The sequence below is a fragment of the Pinus tabuliformis genome, chromosome 6 (genome assembly GCF_031772625.1).
Source record: "Pinus tabuliformis cultivar Carrire ecotype Pingquan chromosome 6, CPIR1, whole genome shotgun sequence".
Classification (NCBI taxonomy): Eukaryota; Viridiplantae; Streptophyta; class Pinopsida; order Pinales; family Pinaceae; genus Pinus; species Pinus tabuliformis.
In genome coordinates this window covers 1,410,674,380-1,410,697,628 of record NC_142292.1, presented here as the reverse complement: position 1 = coordinate 1,410,697,628, position 23,249 = coordinate 1,410,674,380, and the positions used below count along the sequence as shown (strand labels likewise).

Below are 23,249 nucleotides of genomic sequence, written 5' to 3'. Positions count from 1 at the left end.
TAGGGCTTGCAAATCCATGTATGCAAATAAAGTTAAAATTCTTTGTAGTTTAAAATATAATATCTGAATATGGTCATCATACGGGAGGGAGGGGGGAAGTGATGTGATAAGCAACAATACAAATGACAAATGGTGAGGCAAGTGGCACCTATTTAGGTAATTAACTTTGTAAGTGGCAAACAAATGCCTTGTGAAAAAGGTGCCTCGAGTGCGAAAGTTCCACCTGAAATCCATGGACATTTAATTCCTCTCCATTCTTCATGTTCCATTTGGAAATTAGAGAGGGATAATACACACTCATACTACTCCATGCTATATCTTCTCATGCATGCAGGTGGGAGCAAAAGGAGAAATTTCTTGCCAGAGGTTAAGACCTATGCACGTGATCTGCTAAAGAAGGGCTGTTTGCTGCTTGTACGTGCAGAATTACTAGTCCTGTCAGGAGACTGCACGGTAGGATTGAGGCACAGGATGCTAGGAATCAGGATTGCAATGCAATGGAAATTACACTGGTCTTGTTGGGCCTAGCAAGGCTTGGGCCTTTTCTCCGGAAAGTAGGCTAGCAAGTTTACCTGGTCAATTGCTGCAATGCTGCCTACCTTCAGAGACCTTGAGAGGTTGTGGCTTTCACCATGTTTAGTAACTAGGCTAGTCATGAGTTGAACCAAGCTATTATTGTCATAGTTGGAAAAGCTTTCCAGTCGTTTTGAGAACTCCCAAGTCAAGTTCTACTCAGCCCTGCTTCCAAGCTGAGTTATCTTGGTCCTGAGTCTTACACTCCTCACCAACAGTGAGTTAGAGCTGCAAGTAGCTTGTTGCTCGCTCAGCACCTCTGGAGTCCAACCTGCAGATGGATGGAAAATCTCACCTACATTAAATATAAATTCTAAAAGGATAACCTTATATGCAATTGAATACATATTGATGAGTTGCATAAACACAGATGATTAATAGGGGGCCAGTCAATGTTTCTGAAAGCTAAACTTTTTCAGGAAATTTGCTACCTTCGTGACTGTAGTTTAAGCATGTTCTGAAATGAAATGAAATGATATTTTAACATCCACGAGACTAAAAATAGTCTATGGGACTATTAGTTCCCTGCTTTTCGTCTTTTGCAATTCAAACTTTTTCTTGTTCATATTGATGATGAGCTGGCCCAACTTTCCAACAATCCCCTCACTTAAAAGACAATGCCAAGAAACCGATGCTAGCATATTCCCATAACTTTCTCTGATGTCTTTGAATGCATCACATTCCAAAATGAAATGTTTTTCCGATTCCACTGCCCCAGACCCCAGATGTGCAAAATGTACACACCTGTTTTTCCCAAGCTTCTTTAGGCCTTTTCCGCCGTCCTGTTTCACACCGAAGTTGATGCGACTTGGTTCTTAATTGAGCAATAAAAACCTTTGCCCTCCAATGATCTCAATTTTAAACACTTTGATCTTCCTCTCAAAAGTTAATGTGTTCGTGAATTCTTAATGGCATTATTGTTGGTTCTTAATTGAGCAATAAGAACCTTTGCCCTCCAATGATCTCAATTTTAAACACTTTGATCTTCCTCTCAAAATTTAATGTGTTCGTGAATTTTTTATGGCATTATTGTGTTTGGTCTGATGGCGAATGGCTATGCCTTGCAAGATAATCTTCAACCACATTTAACTGCTGCACAGGTCCTCTGGCTAAAAAGCAGAACCTCCGAAATTTGGCTTGACCGTCGGACAAATTATACTCGCAGCTTGGCTGTCATGAGCATGGTTGGTGGTACCTGGAGATTGTACAGATTTTATTGCTTCTATCATACAAGTAAATGTGGCTTGTAAATGGTTCATTGTATATTGCTGCTACTTTTCAGGTGGGTTACCTTTTGGGGCTAGGTGATCGACATCCAAGTAATCTTATGCTTAAACGCCAGAGGTTTGTTCCCTGCTGATACATGTCCATTGTTTCTATGATTATTTTCATTTCTGTAAATTTTTAACAAGTTTTCATTTGTTTTCTCAGTGGTAAAATTTTACATATTGATTTTGGAGATTGCTTTGAAGCTTCCATGAACCGGGAAAAGTTTCCTGAAAAGGTATTGCGTCTAAGTTGGAATCTCTATTACTGCTTGGGAACTAAAGAAAGTCCCTACTAACTTATTGTCTATACATCTTGCATTGCTCTTTATGCTTGTTCATGTTACTCTTGTGTTTCTTTGGTACCTGTACATAATCTTTAGTGTTTATAAGTTGCAGATTTTATAAAATATTTGTAATTTTGTAAGCAGGTTCCATTCCGGTTAACTAGGATGCTTGTAAAAGCTATGGAAGTCAGTGGTATCGAAGGAAATTTTATATCAACTTGTGAAAATGTCATGCACGTCCTTAGAGCAAATAAGGACAGTGTTATGGCCATGATGGAGGTGATTTAATTGCTAGGATCCAGCATTACTGTTTTATAACTTTTTTGGACTAAGAGATATTATAAGTGAACTTCTTGTAATTCGCATTACCGACTTGATCATGTCTACATCCAGGCTTTTGTCCATGATCCTTTGATAAACTGGAGACTTTTTAACATCAATGAAGTTCCTGGCATGTCAAATCTTGCCAGCACACATGTACAGGCAGTCGTAAATAGTGAAGAGTCAATGCCAGCTCGAGACCACCATTCTCCATTGCATCCTCAACGCGGAGCTCGTGAAAAGGAACTTTTACATGTATGCCCATTATGTTATATGTGATTGCTTCAGAAGGTTGTTCTACATGTATTTCTGTCTGAGATTTTTTTCTTATTTATATGCAGGCTGTAAATCAGTTGGGTGATGCAAATGAAGTCCTTAATGAACGAGCTGTGATAGTTATGGCTCGTATGAGTAACAAACTTACTGGGCGAGATTTCCATGGTTGTGGTGATGTAGAGCTTGGATTGACAGTTAGAAGCCAAGTACAGAAGTTAATTGCTCAAGCAACATCACATGAGAACTTGTGTCAGAGTTATGTTGGGTAATTTCTTACCTATTTGTGACTATAAACACTTTCTTTTATTATTTGAAATTCTGAGGAAAAGCTGATTTTAAGCACAAAATCTAGTTCTCCTCTTTCAACTTGCAGTTGCTGATTTTTACTGCACCAAGCAGTTCCAAACTTCCACAGACAGGAACATTTCAAGTTAGAAGTTTTAGATACTAGTTAGTAGTTTAGTCCCTTTTATTACCAAATATATCACCTTTGTGCAAGTCTTTCACAAGGTTTTAGGGTAGTGTAACATGGAAGTGTTACCACTGCCACCTAGGCAACAACTTTCCTCCTTTTAGTGAAGGATGGATCCTACACAAGTGGGGCTTCCCTAGCAACGTCTAGGGTTCCTAAGGCAGGAGACAATCGTGTCTAAGAATACCTATATGGTTACTTAATTCACTACCAATAGAAAATAATAATCAAGATAAGTTTAATGTGGTTATTGAGTACAATTTCCAGATTTGAATGGATGGGGATCTAAGACAATTTAGAAGGTTCAACAAGCTAATATTTAGTTCAAGAGGATCTAAAAACACTACAAAAGATGAAAAAGCAATAAAATTAGCCCTTAAACAAATGACCATCAACCAAAACTAGGGCTAAAACAATGAGTTGAACTAGGGTTTAACCAGCTAAGAAAATCTGAACTTTAAAGAATATAACAGCTGATTAAAACAAGATGTCTGTCCCTAAAAGGGCTGTAAAATAAATAATAAAGACATAATATGATGACAAGACTAATTTTAATCAAAATAAATGCACAATTAGCCAAGACATTTACTCTATTTACAGCTGTTGTAAACCCTAATCTTACCCTAAAACATAAAATAAAAGTTAAATTGAGTTTTATGATTGATTATTGGAGAAGAATAGTGCCTGCTATTTTAGGCATATGGGGTCAACTAAGGGCTCCCTCGAAGATATGTAAGCAAATCTAGGGTGATGGCGAGGATTGTCCAATATAAACCCAAGAATATCCACCTATTACCATAAAAGCTTCAAGTAAATTTAAGGGAAGATTCTCCAATAGAATTTTTCTTGGGGTTTTAAAGAAGGGATTTATCCAAGAACAATATAACGAGAATGCACCACCACCACTAGAGAACTGCAATTACACATAACAACCATTCATAAACAAAATTCCAACAAGATTTAGAGAGACCACTCACTCAAGAAATCTTTTGCATCTATAAAGTTATAAACCATAAGCATGGAAATCCATAGAAGTTCCAAAGTTATCCACAAGATCTTCTCCTTGTTGAGACACATAAGTTATCCATCCATGGTGTTACCCACCCAAAAGTGGTTGACCCCATAGGGGAAATTTTTCTCCCATCATCTCTTCCAGTTGAAAACCAACAGCCTGTGATAGCAACTAGTAGTCAATCCCCTGACAGCCACTAATAGCCAATGACGATGTGCCATTCATATCTCTACCACTTGCATCAGTCATATGTTTCTTCGCCCATCTAGCAAGAGCACATGTTGGAAGTTGGACTCCCAATCACAAGGTACTTTATTCATTTTGCAATTGGGTGTGTATTCTTGTTTGTATTTTGGGCATTTGGCGTGGATTATGGGGTGACATGGATGGAAGAGGGATTATGACAATCATCTTGTTCCCTCACCTTAAATGGGGGGTTAATCTTTCATCCTAGTCCAGTGGGACCTCCGCTAACGGCACAATGGGTATAGGAGGGGCACTATATCGTAGTCCTATCTCTCCCAATTTCCTATTCCATTCTTACCATTTTACATCTCACATTACAAGCCCTATATTCCACATCCCTTCTTCGGGTTTAACTAACCATTGGTTTTTTGGGATTTGGCACCATACATCCTCATACTTGGGTAGGGGATGGAACTTGGCCTTGGGAGGTTGATACAACTAAAAGAACAAAAAAAAGCATATGATGGCCACAAGCAAAAACATAAGAAGATCAAAATGCAAAAGATGGTCAGGACATGCTCCTTAGCACATGGGCAAAATCCTAGCATGACCTCTTCCTCACTCATTATGGCCATCAGCCAGTTTCTGAGCACATATTTGTCTTCATATCATGAGAAGGAACCCTTGCATGTCCCAATCCTTGGTGAGCAATTAGTTGCCTCAGCATTAAGGGGGTAATAATTGCTATACATCGTATAAAGGAAGCTCTAACCTTTTGAGCTACAAGTAGTAATACAAAGAAGAAAAATCAAGAAAAATAAAAGGCACACAAAAGGGGTGGAAAACCAAAGACCAAGTTGGTAGCTCATGCACCTACGATTTTTCCTTCCTCACATCTATACACTCAAGATGAGGAACCCATCATAGTTGGTCCCTTTGACCATGGCACTTGGTCATGAAGTCTTGTCCCCTTGGTTCCATCACTATTCATACGGCACTTATCGATTGAAGGGTGGACCAAGGACATGTCACTTCCCCTTGGGGGTTGGAAACACCTAATAGGGTGGTCTATTAGGCACTTCTACCTAGTGAGTAACACTATTATGAGTTCAAAGCCTTGATTTTGGAAGGGAAGCCTTATTTGAAGTGTCAAATTGTCCATTACTTGCAATCTCGATTCACTTAGATGCAAAAAATGATTAAATGTACCTGATGATGTAGATGATAGCATTGGATATAGTGCGAAATTGTCAGGCTAAGTAACTAGTGTTGAAGTTTCTAAGTTTACTTAGTTAGAAACCCTCCATGCACTTTATTTGATTTATTCCTACCTACTTGTTATTTTACTTAACAAGTTATTTACAATGTAAATACTGAAAATAAACACTAGTGCATGCTCAACATATTACCTAAGTTACTGGATCCGACACAGGCAGGAGGAGTATTGCCGAATGCACGGATATGAACCAAATCCGGATACAGATACTCCAAAAATACGGTTATAATACGTATTTTTTAAATTTACGATTTTGGGAAACGGGCAGCCTTCACAGGATACGGATCCCGCTGGTGGCTGCCGGAAGCGGTGATAGGGTAGCCGAAAAAGTTAGAAAACGCAGAAATTTTTTAGGTTTCATATATCGCTTTAGGTTTAGATATTGTGGTCCCCATATATATTATAACATTTTCTTTGTCGGGACTCTGCTTTGCTTTGTCCGCTTTTCCTTTGTCGCCATTCAGCAGTCGGCCCCTCCTGCACACAGTTATTCGTTCCGGGCTCACCGCCGGCCCCTCCTGCACACACTTTTTTGTTGCGGGCTTACCGCCGGCCCCACTGCACGCAGCACCATTCACGCCTCTGGTCAGGCTGCTGACCCCCCTACACACAGCACACACACCTTGCTGGCCCCCCTACACGCAACACGCAGCATTCAGGGGGACTGTTCAGTGATTCACGCCCGCACACAGTCAGGAGCACTATTCACACCAAGGGTTTAACAGGTAATTAAATTTTTAATATTTATTTCAACAGTTATATAGTGTAAGCGCTGTAGTGTTCACTGTTATATTAATATATGCAACGTTAATATATGTTATATTTAATATATTCATGTATTAAAATTTAATATTTAATATATGTTATAAACTTATATTTAATATATTCATATATTAAAATTTAATATTTAATATATTCATTTCTTGTTAATGACAAATAGACTCACTGCACCAGATCCCTTAAGTTCGACAACTGCCTTCTTTCCATTATGCCAGACAAAATGTTATATCGATATATAAAAAACATAAACAGTGTTGCCTCCCCTTTATTACCTACAAGTTGCAACAAATAGAGCACATCCCACATATGGATATCCTAGAAACCATGCTAACACTATTAGTCACTGACTGCACCTGTATTCAAAATGCTGAGCACTTTTTAATATTTATCATCTGAGTCAAACTTGTCGTCCAGTAAACTGTAAACCTATTCATTGTATGTTTGCCATCAATGTCCACAAAAGTCATTGCAAAAATCATAAATGATAATATAGCCAAAAGCCTATCTTCAAGAACTAACTGACACTAGTCAATGTGCATGAGTCTCAAATGATGCAGTGAAGCCCAACCTCAAATTGTCAACCATGTCAAATATTGTCATTGAGAAGTTATTTAACTTAACAGTTATATAGTGCATTGTTAAGAACACTGTTACATGTCATTGTCAAGAATCACATCACTGTCATCTATCCATATATCACTGCCATACATTGATGTCATAACTTATAAGCACAATTGTCACAGTCATATATCCCTGTCATTAGCACATGAGTAGCTCTGCCATACATAATTGTCATATAGTGTAGTGTAGTGTATAGATTTACTATTTAGTATTTAGTTTTAGTTTTAGTATTTATAAATTTAATTTTTTTTAATGTATTTACAATTTAATTTTTAATTGTTTATTGATAATCTATTATAATTTGACTTTTATATGCAGTTGCAAGTAACCAATAGAGTCTATACCATTATCATAATGGAACCATCACAAGATTCACAACATGAGCATAGTGAAGGGGAAATCATCAAAACAGACCCAAAATCTCCTCTATGGCAGTATGTGGAGATTATTGGAAAAAATCCCGGAGGTGGTTCATTTAAATGGAAGTGCAATGAATGCCAAGATATAAAAAATGGCTCATATACTAGAGTGAAGGCCCATCTCACCGGTCAAACTAACACAGGGGTGCAAGTATGCACCAGGCCAAAAGATGCAAATGGCAAACCTGGCCAAGGTTTGAGTCCTGGAAAAATGAAATGCTATGCATCTTTGCAAGAAGCTGCTGATAGGAAACTTGCTAAGGGAAAACACCCTGTGCAAAGTTCTACAACTAGGCCTCCATTGCCATCTAGGCCTGTTGCTACATCTAATAAAAGGGCCACTCTAGGCCCTCTTGAAGCGTGTTTCAATAATCAAGGTAGAGACATAGCTGATGAACATGTAGCTCGTTGCATCTATGCAAATGGGCTAGCATTCAATTTGGTGCGTTCCCCTTACTGGCAACAAATGATTAAGGCGGCTAATGAAGCGCCAAAAGGGTACAAAAGCCCTGGATATGAAAAGGTCCGCACTACCTTGTTGGCATCAGAGAGACAATCCGTGGATAGACAGCTACAGGAAATCCAGGATACATGGGCAGAAACAGGGGTGTCCATCATTTCTAATGGATCGAGAGACCAAAGAAACTGCCCATTAATTAATGTTGTTGCAGTATGCCCCCAAGGGGCAATGTTTTTGAAGGTTGTTGATTGCAGTGGAATAGAGAAAGATGCATCTTTCATATCCACAATTCTTATTGATGCAATAGAAAGTGTGGGGCCACATAATGTTGTCCAAGTCATTACGGACAATGCACAGGTTTGTAAAGCTGCAAGTTTGATTGTGGAGGGTCGATATGATCACATCTTTTGGACTCCATGTGCAGTCCATTCATTGAACCTTATGCTTGCCAAGATTGGTGAGATTGAATGGATTAATGAAATATATGTAGCATCAAAAGAAATCCAAATGTTCATAACAAATCATTCAATGTCCCAAGCCATTTATCGGGGTTTTGCAAAGTTGGAGCTACTAAAGGTAATTTTTTTAATCAATACTATTTGTATTAGAAATTCTTATTTTTAATTACAAATTTATATATGGTTTCTCATTTGAGATTTGGCCTTTTGAAACTTGTAGGTTGCTGAAACTCGTTTTGCCTCCCACACTCTTGTCATAAAGAGACTTGTGGAGGTGAGACAAGCACTACAAGCAATGGTCATTGACCCTCTTTGGGAATCATGGAGGACTTCCACTTTTGATAGAGGGCAAAAAATCAAGTCCATCATTCTTGATGATGCATGGTGGGACAAGGTTCAATATCTTCTATGGTTCACTGAACCAATCTTGACCTTGATCAGGGCATTTGATACAAATACACCTTGCTTGGGGGGAGTTTATGAAAACATTGATAGTATGTTGGAGAGGATAAGGGAAATTATCAGGGCAAGTGAAAATGACCCTCATGAAACATTCTATTATTTAGTGAAGGACATAGTTACAGAAAGTTGGAACAAAATGACCACGCCATTACACCTTTTGGCATATGCATTGCACCCTAAATACTATCATTCTAAAATTTTGTCTTTACCTAGTAGAACAACACCAAACAAAGATTCTGAAGTGGTACAAGGATACAAGACAACCTTGAAGAAAATTTATAGAGATATGGGAGTTGCAATGGAAGTCCGCCAAGAATTTGGAGGGTTTGTACAGTCGATTGGTAGCTTTTCAGATCCAGTAGCTATGGATGATCTAGGACATCTTGATCCTATTACTTGGTGGGGCTTCCATGGTGGGGATAGCATTCATCTCCCTACTCTAGCCACTAGGTTGTTATCACAGGTTGCTAGTTCCTCATCAACTGAGAGGAATTGGAGTACATATGGCTTCATCCATTCAGTGAAGCGAAACAGGTTGGGAGCGGCAAAGGCTGAGGACCTTGTTTATGTTCATTCCAACCTCCGTCTTCTATCACATGTTGAACCAGAGTATAAAAAGGGTCCGAGCAGGATGTGGGATGTGGAGCCTGAGATCTCTGACTTGAACCTGACACTAAATGCCATGACTCACCTCAACCTACTCGAGGATATTGTTCCACCACCAGTCTAGCCTACTGATGCAACTTCCTACATTCTAGGACCTCCATCATCTATTCATGATGTAGAGTTGCAATATGCAGAAGATATAGATCCATTTGAGGATATGTAAATGTATTTACTATTATCATTCATGATATTATCAATCATGATCCTTTTTGTTACTTTGTATGAGGGATGATGCACCATTTCAATGTTTTAATCTTCATATTTATGATTTTATCATTCAATGTTCTAAAAATGTTTGATGGTTTCATGTAGTATTTGATTTTTTAGCTTTAAGGTGTTTTTTCAAATTTTATATATATATATATTGTACGTGACGTATCCTTGCCGTATCCGGATCTTAGATTTTCAAATAACTAGCGGATCCGTATCTGTATCCGTATCCGTATCTGAATCCTGGTAACTTAGCATATTACAGATCAGCAACTCAAAGAAACAGAAAAAAACACACCATATGACACCATTATTTTTGGACTAATGTCCCTGGAAAAACCCAATGTGGAAAAACCGGTGCAACTATTTGAGGGTTTTCTTATTAAGCAATATCAGAGTACAATCTGGTTGCCAAAACTGGGCTACCCAACAGAGAATTTCCTTAGCAGTAATACCTCTCAGTTTCTGACAAATCTTCTGGCTAAAACCTCGGATAATCCTTCTGGCAACTACTCAGCACAAATCTGCCCCAGAAACCCCAGCATTAGCCTCTCTCTGGACTGTGTCAGCCCCTCTTTGCCTCACACTAGTCCTGCATCACCCCGGATGGGTCTATGTCAGCGCTGGGAGGCCCTTCGTCAGCCTGCTGGCCCTCTACGTCAGCAACGCTGGCCTCTCTGAGGCTCTGCGCAACTCCTGGCTGCCTTTGTGTGGCCCTGCGTGAGCCCTGAGCGTCACTCTCCTTGGCTACTGCGTTGCTCTCTTAGCACTCTCTCTACCTCTCTATCTCTCTGTACTCAAATGCCCCTCAACTGCATCTCTCGATCACTAATTCTATCTCTCTTAGCAAACCTCGCTCTAGAGAATATAATGACTGATCACTCTGGTGTACTCTCCAAGTGACCCTCAAGCCTCCTCTTATACTTTTCTTATTGACATATCAACGGCTGAGATTAAGTCCCTAATCAACGGTTAAGATTAGATCTGGCTTGATCCATGTCTTTTGGACTATTCTAACACAAATTCATATTAATACTCATTAATATTTAATTTTCCCTAAGTTTAGACTTAGGGACTCCATTAAAAATATTAATTATTTTAATATCCCCTGATCTGTTTAAAATCTGTCCAAGCCCTTTCTGGGTATTGGAGATCTCATGTGCCCCAACCTCTCCACCAAATTTCGTGGCTTGAGAACATATGATGCTACCCCAAATCAACAACTAGGAAATGAAAACTGGTACAAATTGTGATATGGATCCAGAGATGGATCCACCATATTTTTGAAAAGCCAAGATCCAAATACAGTGGGGAAATGCCACGTGCGAAAAAAGACATATGCAAAGTTAAAAATCAAAACCATTCATGAAACAAAACATTAGAACTGAAATCGTTGGATAACTTATAAATCTGAAAACTAAAATCATGATGCATCATATTGTATACAAAAAGGATAACTGTAAATACAAAATTGAGTATCTCATCAATAATCACTCTATTGATATGATGATGTAGAGTAGGTCTAACTACATGTCGAAAAACGGTTCTACATGCTCATCATTTGAATATTTCAACTCTAGATCATGATCAACTTGTTAGATGTAAAAGCCATTAGGTAGATCACATTAGGTATCATCTTTAGAATTCAAACTAGGTTATGAATTTATGCAATATCCTAAGCTTAGTATGGGAGGATCATCGTTAACAACTATTAGGTGTACTAGTACTCAAGAAGAGTATTTCCAAACAAACTTCAAGGAGTAAGTGTAAATGACAATGATATGGTTTGGGGTTCGTAGAAAATTAATGATCTGCACCCTTACCCCAGTTTACAAGTTTGCATTTGTTTATTTGGCCCAACCCACATGCTTTGTCATGCTGATATAAATTTCAGAATGCATTAATTGTAAATATTCAATGAGTACTTCTACTATTTTTCACTTTTCCTATTAGCTGAAATTAATACAAAATTTAGGCAAACATTCAAGCACGTGAGACATTTATTTTTGGTCACAGTGATCTCAGAAAAACCCCACAGCCTTTTGGGGAAAACCGATCTTCAAAGGAGGATTTTATTGCCTGAGAAATTAGCCTAAGTACATAAAATTAAATGCGGTACTTATCTCCCTTCAGCTGAACCATTAAATGCAATTTCTGGAAATTTGTGCCTTTTGGGGGATCCATTTTGGGAATCCAAACCTATCACTCTTGACACCTAGAATAAGAACGGAAAAACCAAGTTGGGTTTTAGCAAGGTGGGAAATCTCTAGGCCATCTACCAATCACAAAGGGTCATGATGATGATCACCTTGAGGATTATAACCACTCTTAGTTGCCACATGTACAACACATAGGTATGATGTCAACCAATATAGGGGAAACACATATTAACAAATAGTTCTAGGAATATTTTGTTTGGATAGTAAATATCCATGAACTTGTGGCGAAGCATGAATGGATAGAGGTTTAGAGAGGATTGCGGGATCCATTTTGAGAATCCAAGCCTATCGCTCTTGACACAAAGAAGAAAAGGGGAAACAAACTGCCATTATTATAACCAAAGCTTGCACAACCCTATTTAGGGAGTATTTGAAGATAGTAGAGGGATTTGCTTTCTAGAAACCCATTGTTTTGTAGTTTTTGTGCAGGCTAATTATAAGGGCAACCAAGGAGGGTAAGAAGGAATGAAACACTGCTAATGGCATCCAAGCTATTGAAGGCTAAGGGAAGGTAGAGCTAAGACCATAATGCAAGGTGTTTGTTACCCACCACCTGTGGGTGACCCCATAGGAGAATTTTTCTCCTAGATTTTCAATCGGCAGCCAACAACCTCTGACAGCCACCAGCGTAGTCGATGTTGTGCCAGATGTCTCCGCTCTTTGAGCCAATCATATGTCCTCTCGCCCATCTGTCGAGATTGTATGTTTGAAGGTGGGCCATCCTATCCTAAAGTTATGATTTTTCATTATGTAATTGGGTGTTTATGCTTGTTTTTCTTGGGCACACTTGGGTATGGATTACTAGGTGGCTTGGAAGGAGGAAGAGTTTTGACTATAGTCTTGTTCCCAGACGTCTCCGCTCTTTGAGCCAATCATATGTCCCCTCGCCCATCTGTCGAGATCGTATGTTTGAAGGTGGGCCATCCAATCCTGAAGGTATGATTTTTCATTATGTAATTGGGTGTTTATGCTTGTTTTCCTTGGGCACACTTGGGTATAGATTACTAGGTGGCTTGGAAGGAGGAAGGGTTTTGACTATAGTCTTGTTCCCTTACCTTAACTGGGGGGTTAATCCTCAACGCTAGTCCCATGGAATCTCCTCTATTGGCTTACAACTTTAGGATGGGCACTACTTGGAAAAATGGTAACGTAGTCCCGCTTTCTTGTTCCACATTTTTCACTTCCCTCTGCACATTACATGCCCTTTTTCATCATCTTCCCTCTCTAGTTCCACATGACCACTATGTCCACGAAGCTCTGGTGTTCCTTCCCCTTGTCCACATGTCTAGGTTAACCTTAGAACAATGCCCTGGGGGCTGATGTAGCTAAAAAGAAAGATAAAAGCATAATGTTGCTACATACAATAGGAAATGTACCACAAAATGCAAAAGATGGCTAGGACAATAAAATTTAACACGTGGGTAAAATCCAAACATGATGTCTACCCCCTATCATTATGGCCATCACCTTGGTTCCTAGGGCCCCTATGAGCACCCCCTACATCATTAAGGAATCCATGTATGTCCCAACCCCTGGTGGGCGATGAACTGCCCCACCTTAAGGTGATAATCACTACTATATCATACACATCATGCTCTCATCCCATGGAGCCCCAAGCAATAAAATAAAGAAAAATCAATAAAAGGAAAAAGGAAAATGCAGAAGCATGGAGAAGCAAAGGTCGGGGTAACTCATGTACCACGATTGGTCCCTCCTACATTCATACACCCAAATATGTGGACATCCACCATCATTACCACCTATTAGCCTATGTCATTTGGCCTTGAGACCCTTGTGTCCCGATCCAGCTCATCATGCACGACACCTACCAATTGAAGGATGTACCTTGGACATGTCCTTCCCTTTAGGGGTTGGGAACACCTAATAGGGTGGTTTATTAACTATTCCTACCAATGGAGGTAACACCATTACATGCTCAAAGCCCCAAATCTAGAGGGGAAACGCACTATGAAGTCCCCCACTTCTACCCTTGATTGATGAGCTTATTCACTCAATAGCATTAATGATTATTGTATCTAAAGGTGAGGAGACACATTGGATCTTATTCAGGATTGGCAGGTGGTTTCATTCAGGCTTGGCCTCCCTATACGGGATCGAAGCCCACCATATCGGTCATACTAACACTTGTAGAGGATGCGTTGAGAGCCATAGGTTTCCATCATGTGACAAAGCATTATCTCATGCCATGGGCAGCCTCAACACTTTCAGTAGCTTGTTCATTGCCTACATTATATGAGAGATGACGCACTTGGACCAGTAATGCCCCCAACTAACTTAGCATTATATATAGGGTTTGGCAACTGATCCGTGACACAAAGGAGGTTTATCTCATCATTGATACATGGGAGGGCAAGCACCATATTCCATGCCCTTATTTGGAGCCAGCCTACAGGCTTATTCTTCATTAGGATACCCAATAGACCATTTTGCGTGCCCTAGAGCCACTTCGGAGCACCACATGATGTTTTACTTGGAGATCAAGGGGCTACCTCCTTTTACCATCATTCCTGGAGCCTTCTTCTTCATCATGGCACCTGAGGACTCAATTAGGCCTCCCCAATGTCCCTCCCACACCATTGCTACATCATTTCAGCTTCATTTTGGATGACTTATCTTACACTTTATGGCTATTTGGTGGGCTTGTCACCAAAGTTATTATTATTTTGCACATTAAAATGAATTTAGGGGCATCTTAGGCCAATTCGAACTCTTAGAGGCTCATATAAATAAAGTGAGACCTAATTTGTATCAAACATCATCATCACACTTGGATTTCTCTCTCTTGAGAATTTCACACTTCTTCTTGGATGTCTATTGCAGCTTCTTTGATGCATTTTGATATTTTTGGGAGCTAAATCTTTTTCTTTCTTGGAGTTGCTATCTTGATCTTGGATTGGACATATCTCTTGTTGTCTTGTAAATGTTTTTGTTGAAGATTTTTCATATAATGATGTCTAATGTGTGGAAATTTTGCAACTAGCTAGTTTTTCTTGTGCCCTAATTATTGAATATCATTGTAAAAGTTGTTAGATTGCAAATTTGTGCATGTTACTCATTGATAACAAGTAGATGAATGTTCCTAGTAGATTAGAATTTGTTTTTCTTCCATGAAAGTCCATTGATATTGCGTGGGTAAATGCTAAAGAGTGATAGCTAGGGTATCACAATTTAGCCTCCTTGAAGACAATTTATAGCCGGATTTCGAATCACATAGACTTCATAGCCCAAGGATAAGGCACTAATCCAAGCATATTTGGTGATCACCCTCATTTCTCTACTATTTTCACCTTCCAAGATTTTTTGGCCCCTTCCCTAGACGGCCAACTAGGGGCCCCTACAAATTGCATTAGAGAGTTGTTGCAAAACTGCTTGGATAGGCTACCGCGTTGGTGTCTCTTCTAGTGTTCCTCCAAATTTGAGGCAATTCCCACAGTTGGTTTGTGAGAAAAGTCAAACCCTAGTTGCATTCCATCTTGAACGTCTTGGTGAGAGGTCTGCATGAGGGTTTTTGGCATTTGCACATAGTATTCGGTGGAATAAATCATTTGAAACCCTTTTTCTAGAGTCTACATTACCTTGACCTAGTGAGCTCCTTGGAGGGTCTCCTCCTATGGTTATTCATAAACTCTAGGTCTTGTGTGCTACCATTCTAGGTCCTTCTCAAGAATAATGAAAGCTTATATAAAGGCATATAGTCATCTTACAAAGCTTCTTGAGAGGTCCTTGTCATCTTTGGAGCCTTGACCTTGGGCCTCCTTATCCTCTTTGGATATCATTAACCCTAGGGTCTTTCTTGGAGTGCCTTTTGTTTCTCTTGAAGCATTGAGCCCCTTTGAATGGGCCTTGCAAATCACATCATACCTAGTCATTGATTCTATCAAACTCCTCCCATTGGTGAATCTTTGTAAAGAGTAGGCGACACTAACTGAGGTGACAGTGGGTCTTTGTCCCATTGTTGTCATTTGGTCGAGTAGTCGTCCCTTAGGTACTTGTCCTAGGACCCTTGCTAGATTGTGTGGCAACAGAGCTAAGAGCCAAAACCATGATGAAGCCAAGTTAGCAGAGAGAAGTTCAAATTGGATAGATTGAGTAGAGAGATAGTTGTAGAGGATGCAAGAAAGCTTTAGAGCCAATCAAGGAAATGTGAAAATATATGAGGATTTAGGATGGTGGGGGAGCAGTTTTAGCTCAAAACAATCGTGAAATACTAGTTGTATGCATTTTTCTTGTTTAATGATACTTCAAATTTTATTCCCTTCTCCAATTCAAATTTTTTGGGTGTATTGTGTAGTTGTGTGCATGTTTGTTGCTATGAGTGTTTCCATTGTTGTCGCTATAAACGGAGTCACCGAGTTTGGCTACTTTTTCTTATGAAGTTTGAAATTCGTCAAATTTGAAGGAACCATGAACATGATCATTCAAATTCACCCTTCAAATTCGACTAGATAGTAAGCAAATAATTTATGGTTATTATCGGATTTAAATTTGCACGTGAATTCATTCTTTTTAACAAAAAAAAAATTGTTAAAATTAACTTATATTTCAAACTAGTTTATGTTATTTCATTCAACTCAAAATACAGGGATCGAGCACAAGGTACATATTTTTTATGAGTAAAAATTGGTCAAGCAGTACACCCTTTCTACCATAAATTTCTCGAGTTTCAATGTTTTCTGGATTGTAATGTAGTGATGTGAGTTGTCTTGATTAAACTCATTAAAATGGAGGAGCTTCCCCAATTTATGGCAAGCCACATCACATCATTAGAAAGCATAGACAACAATAGAATATCCTTTCGAGTTCAGGGATGGAAATGGAACAGGGAGATTTAGATCATCTATTTTTTATTGGAAATAAAATATTTATATTAGTGACCTGCCGTGTAATTCTTTAAAGTTATAAATTAATTTAAAATTATATAATAAGAATTATATTTTTTTTATATTATACATAAGATATAATAAAGGTATATTTATAAAATTATTTAATTTAAAAATTATATATATATATATATATATATATATGAACTTTTTACAAATTATATTGTTGTCGAATTCAAACAAAAACACGAACCAGGTGACTATGGTTATAAACCAACTAAACTTGGATAAATAACATAGACACTTGAGGTCGAAAATTTTGAGGACTAAATTTTTCTTTGATAGAATTCATTTTAAGTTCCATTGGATAATTTTGACTTACCCACTAGATATGAATCATTAGAAACATTATCTGTTGTGACTTGCACAACATGTTACCCACCTATATCATGGTCGAACTCATCCAACGATTCACACAACAATATGACATCATTAATATGTGTAGATACATCAATAAATTTAATAAACGTTGTTCCCTTTGGTACCAATAAATTAAGGAGGCTCTTGGCCGTCCTAGTTGTCCAACCATCAGACATTACTATGTTGAAGAAAAGAGTACCAAGGAGACGTTTCCTAGTGCATTTATTATATTGTTGTCGAATTCAAACACAAACACGAACCAGGTGACTATGGTTATAAACCAACTAAACTTGGATAAATAACAAAGACACTTGAGGTCGAAAATTTTGAGGACTAAATTTTTCTTTGATAGAATTCATTTTAAGTTCCATTGGATAATTTTGACTTACCCACTAGATATGAATCATTAGAAACATTATCTGTTGTGACTTGCACAACATGTTACCCACCTATATCATGGTCGAACTCATCCAACAATTCACACAACAATATGACATCATTAATATGTGTAGATACATCAATAAATTTAATAAACGTTGTTCCCTTTGGTACCAATAAATTAAGGAGGCTCTTGGCCGTCCTAGTTGTCCAACCATCAGACATTACTATGTTGAAGAAAAGAGTACCAAGGAGACGTTTCCTAGTGCATTTGTGCTTTATTCCTAGGAAAACACTTTATAACACCTTTTTAGCTATTGGCTTTATTAGTTAGATTAAATTCATGTTATAAAGTCACTTTATGAGGTACTATGTTGTTAATTTTAGGTATTTTCTATTCTTAGAGCAATTTATTTCAATTTTCATTTTTAGCTCAATATCTTTTCCAGATTAGCAATCACATCAGCATTAAAGTAAACTGCAGATAGAACATAAACATAAATCGCAGAAGATACGCCAAGACAAGAGGACATAAGATGTGGCGCTGGCCAGGGACAAACCCCAATGTGGGGAAACCCTTGATCAATTCTTCTTTCATGTTCTTCAATAGTTTAGTAGAGAGAGACAGAGAGATAGTACATTTACAACAAAAGTCAACACTTTGACTTTTCTAGATAAGAGCAGAGATCATCTCTAGGAAGATGATACATGAGATCAGTTGAAGACATGTTGCTTCAATTGATTCTCCAAGGTGACTCCTTCACCTCTCATTGTGCTGCATCTCATCATCATGCCGCACCTCACCATGTTGCACCATGCTGCAGCCATCATCACAATGCTGGACCTCATGACTGTGGCAACTTATGTTGCACCGCTGTCCCATGTGCCATGGTTGAACCATGTTGTCATACTGCATGTCTCATGTGCTTGCAGCACCATGCTTGCCACTGCTATCCATGTTGTCCATGATAGCCATGTTTTCCATGCTTGTTGTTGTACCATGTGCCTTCTGCCATGTCACAGCTATTGTCTCACTTTGCCTTGCCATACCTTGCAACTGTCCCATATGTCTTAGCATACTTGGTTGTTGTCCATGTGTCTTAGCAGCACCATGTCACCTTGTTGTCCCATGCATGTTAGTAGCACTATGTCACCTTGATGTCCCATGCATGTTAGCAGCACTATGTCCTTGTTGTCCCATGCATGTTAGCAGCACTATGTCACCTTGTTGTCCTATTAGTACTGTTGTCCCAACATAGTTGCTAGACCTTGTTGTTGTCCTATGTGACTTTGCAACACTATGTAGCCTGTTGTTCATGCATCTTGCCAGCACCATGTAGCCCAGATGTATATTAATTTTGCTACACTAGTTTGTAGCACCATGTAACCTTGTTGCCATGTGTTGTTTCACCACGCTGCATCGCCGGATAGGGCATCACCCTACAACCCTTATCTTCCATACAAATTAGCAATGAAGCCTTCTAAAGATTGCAGTTCTCCAAGGGGATAACCCTCCATACCTACACTATTTCTTTAGGCCTTGTTTGACTGCGGTTAAGGCCACGCTGTCCCTTCAGCTCCTTCATATTGCAGCTAAGGTCACATTGTCCCTTCAGCCCCTTTACATTGTCTAGGGTAGCCTCCATGGTGTTCCTTTGACCCCTTATATTGCGGCTATGACTCCGTTGTCCACACAATGGTTCCTTGGCCTAATCTGCCCAACATTATGCACTTGGAACGACCCTTACTTACCACGTTGTCACCTACAACAAACCCTGACTGCAGCCCATAAACTTGATTGCATTAGGGCTGAATTAGATCAGCATTTAGGGCTGGATTAGACCAGTGTTTAGGGTAGCCTTTAGGTCTGCGTTAGGGCACCCTTTAGTCTGTGTTTAGGGCTACCTTCCATCTGCGTCTAGGGCTGCGTCTTTTCCAACATCTAGGGATTCCACTTCTAGATTTCTCTTTCACTAAAACCCAAGACAAGTGGAGAGAGAAATCAAGATATAAGTGTGTGTGAGAAATGGCTCTCAAGTCATCTACTTTTATACTAAAACATTGAACACGTGGGGTTTATTTGGTTGCTGGCCGACCCTGACAAATTATCTTATAACACAAATAAATTCATAACTCCATGAATACTTATCAGAATCAGATGATCTTTAGATCAATCCTACACCTCTCAATGAGAGGGATCCAAGAAAAATATCAGTTGCCATAAATAAGATGACCTACATGGAGTTTGGACCTAGTTGCCAATTTTAACATATGTACTATGTGATTTTCAATATTAAAGTCATTTTATGTTTGTAAATTGACTTTATGTGGAGAAAAAGAAGTACAAAGTACAAAAACTACATTAAAGTGACTAGGGAGATCATTAATGAGGGAGACCACATGAAAAGGGGGTCAAGTGAGGGGAAGATCTCCACCATTTATCTAGAGGGTCGAGATGTAATCTTAGCCCTTGATCAAAAGGTTTTGGGGTCTCCTATCTTAATGAGGCTAAAAAGGGAGAAAATAGTCGAAGCTCTCATTGTTCATGAGCATTTGTTGGAGGAGAGCAAGGAGAAGAGGAGATATTGTTGAAGCAAAAGGGAGGCTAAGATAGCTAACTCACAACAAGGAGACCTCACTATAGGCTCGAATCTCATGTAGGAAGAAGCATGCAATTCGTGGAGGACTGAAGCTTAGGCTTACTGATTTTGAGGAAGAGGGATTCAGGAATAGACCAAGTTATAGGTTGGAGTTTCGGGCCAAGTTTCAGGCCCAGGAATTTAGGAGCAGTGCAGATTTCGGGGTAGTTTTGTCTGGGCTGTGGGACTCTTTTCCAGGAGAAGTTCTTGGTTTCACTGCATTAAAATCAAAGTAGAGATTGTTGGCTGCTAGTTAGAATTTTGTGACTTAAATTTTGTAATATCCCTAAGGGAAAATTAATAGCAAATATGCAGAGCAAAATAGACAAACACACCATGAAATCAAAACAAACAATTAGAGCATGAATTTGCATCCAAACTATACTGTGTACTCATTTTATTAATGGAAAGAAGTGTACAACAAGGTGTTGGAATGAGTGAACTTGGGCTTGCTATAGGCAAGCTAGCAAAAGCCCAAAATGAACAATGAATCAGCCTCCTCTAGTCTGCTGCTAATTCGGCCCAAATGCTACTTTGTAGATGCCCATAAATGTGTTGTTGCCTAAAACAATTTGTTGTTATAACTCTCTCCACCGCTCAGAAAATTCTGGCAAATTAACCCTGGACTCTACTCAAGAAACCTAGAATAACCCTTGAAGGGTTTTGCCAAAGCTTAACCCCAGAAATTCGACCCTCTTGGCTAGCTCTCGTGCTGGGCAAATCGACCCACCTAAAGGTTTTGCTATTGAATGCTCCAAAAATTTCTGCAAACCATGTTAGAAGGCTCCCCAAGCCTTCCCTCCAAGATTCCTCCACAATCTCCCCTCACTCCTCAACTTCCTGGAGTGCCTCTAACTAAGATTGCATAGTCCCTATGCTATTGTAACTCTCCCTACTATTGTAACTCGACTCACTGCTATTGGTACGAATTGGGATGAAGTAGAACTCCCTCCTTGGGATGGCACTCGAAGTCCATTGAAGCAAGCATTGGGATTTCCTTTCGGAAACACTCGGTGTGCTGAAGAGCAGATGCAGACTTGGCTCACTGTTCAAGCGTGCTATGTCAAAAGACAAATTCAGAAAATGATTGATGATGAGAAAAATGAGAGCCCCTCCTTCCTTTTGTCGATTTTCCTCCAAGGTTGCCCATGTGGGCCCACATCAAATTTCCCTCGCCAATTTTACTCCAATGAGAGCGTACTCTCCATGTGGGCCGAAATTCCCTTGTGGTTGCACCCTCATTCCACCAAAGTCGCAATCTTTCCATCAAACTCTAATGTTGGGGTGCTTCTCAAGCCAAAAATCAAATGTGTGTCCCCTAAGCCCACTTCTCCTAAGTGAAGCAATATGATACACCAAAATTGAGCAAAATTTGATATTTACTTAGTGAAACACTAAGTAGGAATATCATAGTCCTCCCCGCCAAAGCGTTGCTTGTTCTCAAGCAACTGCAAAGAAAGATTTTGCAGTATTTGTTCCCGCTCTTAGGTGGCATCCTCATCCGGTAGATTCCTCCATCGAATCAAAACTCCCTGATGACCTTGTTATGTAGATGTCTCTCCTTGGTGTCCAAAATGGCCTCGAGTTCCAGCACTAAATGCCCTTCATTGTCCATAGGGGGTAGCTCTATAGTAGCTGTAACCTGTTGTCCCAGTGCCTTCTTTAGGCAAGACGTGAAAATTGTTGTGCACCCAACTCCTCGGTGGTAGCTCCAGCTCATATGCTACTCCCCCCACCTTCAGAGTGACACAAAAAAGCCCATAGAAGCGAGGTTTGAGCTTCTTGTCCCCCATTTTCTTGAGCATAGACTGCCTTTATGGTTGGAGCCTCAAAAATACCAAGCCCCTTACTTCAAATTGCCTCTCCACTGTACCCCTATCTGCATAAATCTTCTGTTGATTTGGGCCATTTGCAGGTTGTTCTTCAGAGTCCTCAAGATATCTTGGCTCTCCTGTATCCAGTTTTTGGCCCTTGGAGCCCTGTTGTCTCCAAACATAATGTCAGCAAAAGTTAATGCATCATAACCATACAGAGCTCGGAATGACAACATACCTATAGACATGTGATGCGTAGTGTTGTAGCAGTATTCACCCAAGTGTAGCCACCATATTCCACACTCTCTGCTGCCTTGTCACATAGTTACGCAAGTAGCCCTCCAACTACTTGTGCATTATTTCTGTCTTCCCATCTTTTTGAGGGTGGTAACTGGTACTGGGGGTGAGCTCAGTACCCACCAATCGGAATAGTTCCTGCCAAAATCCACCCATGAACCTATTGTCCCAGTCACTGACGATGGTCTTTCGGAGACCATGTTGCCGAAACCTCCCTGAAAAACAATTTGGTCACCTGTGAGGCCGAGTACCGAGTTGGTATGGCGAAGAAGTGAGCGTACTTCGTTAAGCTGTCCACCACTACATAGATGTAGTCTTTGCCATGTACTGTGGGCAGCGCGATAATGAAATCCATTGATATGCTCTCTATTGAAATTTCTAAGTCTAACTTGTTACAAATTCTTCCTGTACTATCTGGTTTATTTCACCTTCTTGTTTAATTACTTAACAAGTTATTTACCATGTAAATATTGAAAATAAACACAAGTACAGTATCAACATTTACAAATTATCAATTGAAAGAAAACAAGCACACAAGTGACACCATTATTTTTGGACCAATCTCTCTGGAAAAACCCAATGCAGGAAAACCGTTGCAGCTATTTAGAGGGTTATATTATTATGTAGTTTATCTGAGTACAATTGGGTGCCGAAACCGACTCACCCGATAGAGAAAAATATACGGCAACAATACCTCTAAACCCAGAAACAAGTATTCAGAAAACCTGCCCCATGAAACCCTCTTTGGCACAACTGAAGCTCAGCACTAGCCCTTCTGGCGTCTGCGTCAGCCTCTTGCTAACCTGTGTCAGCCCCAAGACTCTCTGTGTCAGCCCTTTGAGCCATTGCACTGCCTTTAGGAGCCTCTGCGTCACTCCCTCTACCCTCTGCATGGAT

General features: G+C 39.5%; 1 protein-coding gene across 3 annotated transcripts in view; it reads left to right on the top strand.

Annotated features, from left to right (window-relative positions):
• Nucleotides 1-23,249, top strand: part of LOC149263930 (serine/threonine-protein kinase TOR-like) — a 491,915-nt gene that overhangs the window by 431,617 nt on the left and 37,049 nt on the right. For all 3 annotated transcript variants that reach the window (XM_089426963.1, XM_089426958.1, XM_089426968.1), the window contains exons 51-56: nt 1,674-1,757; nt 1,856-1,917; nt 2,005-2,077; nt 2,270-2,404; nt 2,519-2,701; nt 2,788-2,987. In XM_089426963.1, coding sequence (XP_089283089.1) covers nt 1,674-1,757; nt 1,856-1,917; nt 2,005-2,077; nt 2,270-2,404; nt 2,519-2,701; nt 2,788-2,987 — 737 coding nt within the window. The remainder of the gene's footprint in view (nt 1-1,673; nt 1,758-1,855; nt 1,918-2,004; nt 2,078-2,269; nt 2,405-2,518; nt 2,702-2,787; nt 2,988-23,249) is intronic.